General features: G+C 36.9%; 1 protein-coding gene across 1 annotated transcript in view; it reads right to left on the bottom strand.

Moving 5' to 3' along the window:
* Positions 1-426: 426 nt before the first annotated feature.
* The window catches only part of LOC306847451 (synaptotagmin-C-like), a 45,972-nt gene continuing 37,827 nt past the window's right edge, over positions 427-8,571 (bottom strand). Inside the window, exons 11-13 of the mRNA XM_079381401.1 lie at positions 6,239-6,368; positions 4,188-4,278; positions 427-3,425 (exon numbers count right to left, since the gene is read on the bottom strand). Of these exons, the coding sequence (XP_079237527.1) occupies positions 4,192-4,278; positions 6,239-6,368 (217 nt within the window). The 3' untranslated portion in view covers positions 427-3,425; positions 4,188-4,191. The remainder of the gene's footprint in view (positions 3,426-4,187; positions 4,279-6,238; positions 6,369-8,571) is intronic.

The following is an 8,571-nucleotide window of genomic DNA, read 5'->3' as shown; positions in this document are numbered from 1 at the left end:
GGTTTGATTTATGGATACAACATGTGTGGCTGTGAGTGTTTGCGCGTGCCTATGGAAATACAGAAAAACAGAATCATGTACATGAATGCAATGCTCCAAACTGCATTTATGTAAAGTGGGACCTCGATAAAGAATTTATGATGGTAACTAAATAATTACACACAAGTTAATGCACAGCAGGACGGGAAGGGAGCGAGACACAAAGTAAGAGGTAGACCAAAAGATCAGGATGATTCACAACTCGTTACATGAACACAAACAGCTGTATCACGCAAACTCATTGCAATGATTTTTCATACATGTTTTATTTCAGCCATCATAGCTCCAGCCTTTGAATCATCCTTTTTATCATTCACATAATCATCCTGCTAAAAGTTTTTTTTTTTTGGTCTTTTTTTTATTTTTATTTTGTTTTTTATTTTTGTTCAGCTGAAATGTTCTCGCCCTGACTGCATTTCATTTTTATCTTGCTCTAAGTCTCAGCTTATGTCTGAACATATAAAAAAGTAAACCTTTTCAAAGAAAACTAAAAAAGCAAACAAACAAAAACATATCCATAAACTGTAATACCATCTCAAAGAGGATATACAATATTAACAACATTAATCATCAGTGTTTTGATGATATCCAGCAGGTTGCTAGGTCAACATGTTTGTCATTAGTAGTGTTAGTATCAAGATCATCGTCAGTTTTTTGTGTTGAGCATCACTTATTAAATTATCATTGCATCAAGTTGACATCATCCATGTTAATATAAGCATGCAAACACATTTCCTCAGGATCATTCAGAATTGCACTGACATAGAGAGACAGAGAAAAGAGGGGAGACAAACAGAGAAAGAAAAATATGGCCTGGGGTGAACCAAAGAGAAAGCTATCGTCAAAGTTTGTCTTTTGTGGGAGCTGATGATGGGGTCAGAGGTCACTCTACAGGGCTCGTGCCTCCACAGTGTAAGATCTAAGGCAGCAGAAGAGATGGGCCTGGAGACAGGAGCTGAAGACTGCGGGTCGATACCACATCCACGTGTATGACGGAATCAATGGCCTCTTAGAAAACAACAAGAGCTGATATACGATAACGGACTAAGGACTGAGCACACACCGGCGTCCAAGGCCTGGCATGTGATTAATAATGAAAACAGAGAAAATATGAGCTCAGTGGGAAATCATTATACTGATGTACATTTCAATAACAAGAGTGTTAGTGATTGGTAATGCAGTATTCCTCCATTGAGGGATGAGTGTGGTAGCATTGGCAGTGGTTGTACTGCGATATTAAAGAGATAGTTCATCTTAAATGAAATATTCTGCTATCATTTATGCACCATTGTGTCATTTCAAACCTGCTTGACTTTCTTTCTTCTGCGAAAGATGATATTTTGAAGCCAGTGGTGTCCAAAAACAAGACTGGACCCCATTGGATTTCATTGTATAAGGATTTTGAGAAGAAAAATTGATGTTGTGTTCCACAGAAGAAAGCCATACAGGTTTGGAATGGCATGAGGGTGAGTAAAAGACAGATTTATCATTTCTGGGTGAATTATCCTTTTAATAGAGGCAGTGACCCTGGATATCAAGGGTATGTGAATTTAGCGCTTTGGCCACTATATTGCTTCTGACTAGAGAAGAAAAAGCATCTGAAGTCAGTTTGTAATGTAAAATTATATAAGTAATCTTGTGGCCTTAAAATAATATAAGACGTGTCCCCCTCTTTGTCTCTGTTTGCAAGGAATGCTCAGACAGAAAAGATATTCACATTAGCCAAAAGAGATGAAGAGAACCAGTTTGTCTTTTTTTTCCTCTTTTTCTTTTAAAGACAATGAAAAACTTCCAACATTTTATTCCTCGACAGCTGTGGCCACTAGGTTTGTCCCCTCGTACACACAGAGCACATTTACAAAAAAAGAAAAGCACACCCAACACGAGAACACAGATCAGGCTAGGGACACGTTTCAGTGACGAGCTGGTTAGGGACACAACAGAGACAGGTCACTACCACATTCGACGGAGAATGACCGAAAGGCGCGTCTGAGAAATAGACCCTGTCCCTACCAAGTGCAACAGGTCCTACACAAGAAATAGTTCCTCTAAGACACAGGACAGGAGACACTTGATTGTTCAAAACGAGATTTTCTCTGCGCAGGACAAAGGACGGGAAGTGGAGACGTACACGGGGTCACGGTGACATATACCGACACAGGCATACACGCGCACATACAAACTGACGAGCAAACGGATATCGACACATAAGAGCACTCCTACAAACACAGAATACATGGGAGGAAAAAAGAGGATGAATGCGTGCATCTTTCCAAAGCGGTCCTCTCGACAGAAGGATGATGGAGAGCACACACTTCCTCATTTGAAATTAAAAATGTCTAAGAGGAAAAAAAAATCCTGGCATGGTATAAAAATAAAATACTATGGCCAGATCTTTTTCCCATAGGATATGTTTCCAGGAAGTGCACACAAATCCAAGGTCCGTCCCAGTTAGGGTCCTCTGGCAATATTTGAAAATCAATGACAGCTCCCTTTGGAAGAGTTCTCAGTGGGATTCAGTCTGCCAGTGTGTCCATGTCAGGGAAACATATTCTCAAATCGTTTCATTCAGTATCTGGTAGAACAAGAAGAATGGCTGGAAAAAAGGAAACACTGCTGATCTCAATGAGCTCCAAGCAGAAGGTGATAAAAATGTAAAAGGCAGAGGGACACATTTCAATACTGCACGACACGATTTGGCCAATGTATCCATCCTTATTTTTCCCTCTCCAGATGGGACCGGTCATAAAGTAGTCCTCCTCTCCAGAGAAACTGGAAACAGTTGCAAGGATTCTGCATTGGCAGAGAAGACCACTCCGAGAACTTGCAGCTATTGTCAGACTGAAAACACCTTGTAGAGATTTTCTATAGCTACACACAGACACCCGTACAAACTCACATACACACATGCGCTCGCACATACACAGAAACATTCGTGGTCCATAATCTATCAGATCTTTCCTGATTATTTTTTTGTTTTTTAAGTAATTAAAATCTCTTTTTTTTGTAGGCTCAGTTTGAAATAACTAAATAAAGATTATCTATTTAAAGTGGGAATGTTTGTCATATTGCCCCTGAATAAATCATGACATATTTTGATTTTAACATCATTCCTGAAGCAAAACCATCCATGCCAGTTGTTTTGTTATGATTCCATGTGTGAGTATATCTGTTTGTGTGTGTGGAGATGTATCTGTGTGTAAGTGTGTGATTTGTGTCCGGTCTAGTCTAGTTATTTTTCTATATATTGTATTGGGTCTGGAGGGTTGACTTAGAGGAATAGCACTACCACAAGCACAGTCTCTTTTCTGGTTCTTTCTTGATGAATAATTATTCACAGGTGAAAAGAAAGAATGTATTTCTGTTGCTAAAAAGATAATGCTGACCTGAGGATGAGAAAAAGAAACAGAGAGACAGAAAAAACACTGTTAACCATATAAACACAAACGGCAAGTTACATAAACACAAAGAGCTTCAGTGAACAAATGGCTGCATTCATACATTGTATGGGATTGACGACTGCATTTGCTATCAGATATGACTGGTAAATAGCTGAGAAAAGCAGCTTGAATGGCGTCACATTAACAAATAACTGTTCTGAACAATTTTGTTCAGAAAGTCATGAATAAATATCAAAGATATTTAAACGCCAGAAAGCACCACAATTAACACGATAAAAAATGAGTTAAAAAATCAGACCAACTGAGGAGCAAGCTAATGTGTCAAATGTTAATTAACCAATAGTGGCTTCAAATGCTGTTTTCATTTTTTTTAGACAGCAGATTTGGGTTGCACTCAGACCACAAAACCAGCTCATATCTTTGGCTCGTCTTCCTCTGTGAGTTAACAGAACCCCACATAACTAGTTGTTCAGTGTAGCTCCATTTACAACCACCATTCAACCACACTCGCTCTCAAAATTAGCCTTTGAGTCCTGAAAATTTTGTTTATAGAATGCAGTTGTTAGTAACAAAACTGAGAACACTACCATATAACCATATCCTGCTGCTGTGTAAACACTGATGTTTTTGTCAATGTGTGTTAGTTCATGACTGAAACCTGAAGTACTCCAGTGTAACACCCACACAGATGTGAGGAAGTACCCTTCTATTTACAGCATGCGATAATGTTCGTGTGCGTGTACTCACATCTCTACTCAGAGTGAGGGCTGTCCACCACTATGTTTGGTTTAGGGGAAGCTGTGGCACTCTTTGAGATGTATGTGTTTATGGATTTCTCCTGTGAAAGGTAAACAGCAATGAGCATACATGATTATTCAGAAGGTGAATTCATACATGTAAGGCATTATCAAAGCAGTTAATGATTTATTATATTGTATCTTTTCAGTATTAACTGTAACCAGAGTTATAATCAGTGCTGGGTAGTAACAGATTATATATATAATCTGGATTACATGATAAAATTCCAAAAACTGAGTACTCGTACTTACTGTGCGTCAAACCATTTAGCTTTGACCATACTCACAATACAGAATGGCCAATATAAATCTCATGTAAACTATTTTCCGATACATGCTTCTAAATTTAGGGGTGGGGGAAGCACCCCTCATGTAATTAGACCAGTGTTACCCAATCCCAGTCCAGGAGAACCCCCACCACTGCACACTTTTGTTGTCTCTCTTTTATGACACACACATTTGAGGTCTTGGTCTCTTGGAGTCTTTACTAATGAGCTGATGAGTTGATTTAGGTTTGTTTGATTACGCAAACAAGTAAAATGTGCTGTGTTGGAGGTTCTCCAGTACCAGGATTGGAAACCACTGAATTAGACAATGTATGAAACAAATAATTATGAAAATGCATAAGTTATTATGCATTAATGATAAAAAAGCAAGTTACTAAACACAGGTGATGATATATATGTCTTCATCATATCCAGTGGCTTTCAGAAATTGTTGGTTCTGGCAGTCATGACAATAATATTTCCAACCTAAAATATTCTCTTTGCTTTTTTTATACATCAATATGTTATTGCCATTTAATGGTAAGTTTAAAACAAGTTATCGAGAACCCAGCACTGGTTATAATACAATACAATATTTTAGAATGAATAATGATCAATATTTTAAATGAAATAATGTTGCAAATACCAGTAAATTAACTAGCATAAACCTTAGTAAATCACCTTGCATGAGTTATTTAAATACTCTGCACCCATAAATTTTGCATCTGAAATGGGAACTCCTACAAATGCGTATGCAATAAGGTTAGTCGCAAAAATAGCTGTCCATGCCCTTTCATCGCTAATGTTTCATCGCGTGCCTCTAAACCTTGACTGTAGTTTTTTGACGCCAAAAGAAAGTTTGTGCTGGCATATATCTGCCCCTATGTCTCCTTCTAACATACAAAAAAACAAAAACAAATCAACTTAAATCAGTATTTCATGTTCATTTATTTGTTTATTTGTTAAGTAGCCATGTAATAGGAAAGATTATGTGCAATCAGTCACAAAATAAATCGCTTCAGGAGTCCTGATCCTGCTGTTAAGATTTAATATGTAATACGTTAGCCCTTACATACAACTCTTATTTTATATAATCACGAGAAAGTATTTTACCAATTAAGATTATAAGGTCTTTTATAGGACATTATAAATGCATTATCGTGCATTATGAATACCTTTATTTTAATGCATTATTTATACAGGCTTCAAGGAAAGAGTTACCAGAAAGGTTTCTTTTCCATTTAGGTTTTCTTTCTTTCTAGATTTTCTTTCAGTCTTATCAAGAGAAAGAAATATTTTAGCAGCAGCTGACACCAATACCAGTCAAAATCCGGTTTCACAAATACTACAGCAATATTCAAAGTTTTATTTAATTTTTAACACTGTATTAACAAATTAAATTAAAACAAAAGAATGCAGTTTTAAGTCTTTTTCAATGAAGAAAGCATTGTTTCGATTATTATTCACATCAGCAGTGAGCGAGTAAGTGGTCTGCTCTTTTTTGTGCTAATGTTTTCTGATTAATGCTGTCAACATAATAGACAGCAGCAGCTCTATTAGACTGTATTTACACTGCAAGCTCTAATGCACACATCCATTTTTTTTCTCCCGTCGGTTTACATTCACTTAAAACATAACTGACTGTATACGTTAATATCTCACCCAGATGGGGATTTTCGTGTATCGCTCACACATACACACACACACACACACTCCATGCAGTCACACTGTCTACCTCCACCAGCTGGTGCCAGTGTTCAATTGGCTTGCGGGGATTCGCCAGCATGGCTGTCCAGTGCTCCCTTCCCGGTCCATCAGCATCACTGCCCACACGGCACATCCCGATCACCTCATTATGACCGATACTGAGAGACAGGGAGAGAGAGAGTGGGAGGGAGAGAGTGAATTAATGCAGTTAAGCTAAGAAATGAAGGAGAACCACAGAACAGTGCATCCATTACATCAAATGGGCGAGAGAGAGAACCAAAGATGGAAAAGAGACACGGGAGAACATGAGGAGCTAGGAAGCACAAAGTAACAAGATAAAAAGCAGACCTAATCTGCATCATATAATTAGAAAAATGCAGATGGGACCTTTGTGTCATATAGCAACCTGCGCATTAAGACACACACACACACACACACACTCAAGACACACTGAGAGAGTTTCCACATGCAGTCCTTTAATTACGCAGACACAGACTGAGAGATCACATAATTACATAGACAAACAGAGAACAGAAGGAGAGAGAGACAGAGGTACATTCCAATTATTGAATTACCGAGATAAACAAAATGAGGCAAGAGCACAATTCAATGATTTGAGCGAAAATTTGTCACAGAGGACAGATGGGTAGTTGTTTATGATAGGTCCACTGATTATCGAGATAAAGAAAACGAGAGAGAGAAGATTAGAAGAGAGAGAGGTGTCATAATCACTTAATTACTCGACAAGTGAGTATGAAAAGCTGCTCAAGTGACGGTGGAATAACAAGCGGGTTCAATAAGTGGAACTTAAATAAATCTTTCCTCTTGCGTTTACTGTTGATCAGAGACAAGGACAGAAAATAAATGGCATTAATGCATACTGTTTACTGCCAAGCAGAAGTAGAAAAAAACACAGTTTTTAGTCCACATTTATGTGTGTCACGTGACAGGCCTGGATTTGTATAGAGACAGCAGAGACTTTATAAAAAACCTACTTTCATCAGTGTAACTACGCTATTGCAATAGTGACGATATATACTCAATAATAACAGTCATTTCACAACAAATATGAGACCCTGCGACAGTTAATACTGTTCAAAACTTAGAGGTCGGTATTCTTTTAAAGGAACAGTTAGTAGTAGAGCATGTGTGGTTAAAAAGTATATATATCTTTTTTTATTTAGAAAATGACAGATTGTTTTGTTTGATAAGACCCTTATTCCTTGGCTGGGATCATGTAGAGCCCTTTGAAGCTGCAGTGAAACTGCAGTTTTGGACCTTCAACCCGTTGATCCCCACTGAAGTCCACCATATATGAAGAAAAATCCTGGAAAGATTTCCTCAAAAACCTTCATTTCAAGAAAGAAAGACAATAACATCTTGGATGACATGGAGGTGAGTAAATTATCAGATTTTTTTTTTATTCTGGAAGTGAACTAATCTTTTAAGTCTCTTACGCACTTATTTGATCAAAAGTACTCGATAAACATGAATATAACATTAATAATAAAAATAAATAATAGTAATAAAAAATAACTGTTTTCTATTGTAATATATTTCTAAATGTAATTTATTTTTGTGATGGCAAAGCATTTCCAGCATCATTACTCCAGTCTTCAGTGTCAGAAATCATTCTAATCATTCTAATACTTTTTATTACCTGTGTTGAAAACAGTTGAAACAGTGATACATATTTTCAGATTTTATTTATAACAGAAATGTTTTAACACATTGTAAAATGTCTTTAATGTCACTGAATAAAAGTATTTCTTAAAAAAATTCTACTAACCTCCAAAGTTTGAATGGTACACTCTAAAAAAATGCTGGGCTAAATTCAACCCAGTGCTGGGTAAATATTGAACAGAACACAATGTTTAACCCAACCTTCTGGCCAGTAACCCAACTGCTGAGTCTGAACAACCCAATCGCTGGGTTCATCCATATTTTACCCAGCACTGGGTTGTATTTAACCCTGCATTTTTTTCAGTGTAGATAAATAAGACTGCCCTCTCAAATAATTTGAGAAAAATTATATGATTTGTCCAGATGGTTCAAACAAAGAGGTAAAAATAAATTAGTCACCAATTCACTTGAGCTCCCGAGTCTATTTTTTTAAATGCTGCTGTGCCCTGTTTTTACTCAGTTATATTAATTATTTTACTGTTAGTATAAATGTATTTGGCTAATTTAATGCTGTCATCCTAATTCAGATCTTAATTTTGTGCCAAATAAGCTTTGATAGTTATAAAATTGAACTGAATTAACCCCCCTTAAATAGCTTCAGTGTAGCTATTTTTGTTAGCAGTTTGAAGCATAGCTAACTATTTTATTTTTAAATGTAGTTAAATGTAGGAAGCTACA

Source organism: Barbus barbus (genome assembly GCF_936440315.1).
Source record: "Barbus barbus genome assembly, chromosome: 3".
Lineage (NCBI taxonomy): Eukaryota > Metazoa > Chordata > Actinopteri > Cypriniformes > Cyprinidae > Barbus > Barbus barbus.
This window is presented reverse-complemented; position numbering and strand designations above follow the sequence as displayed.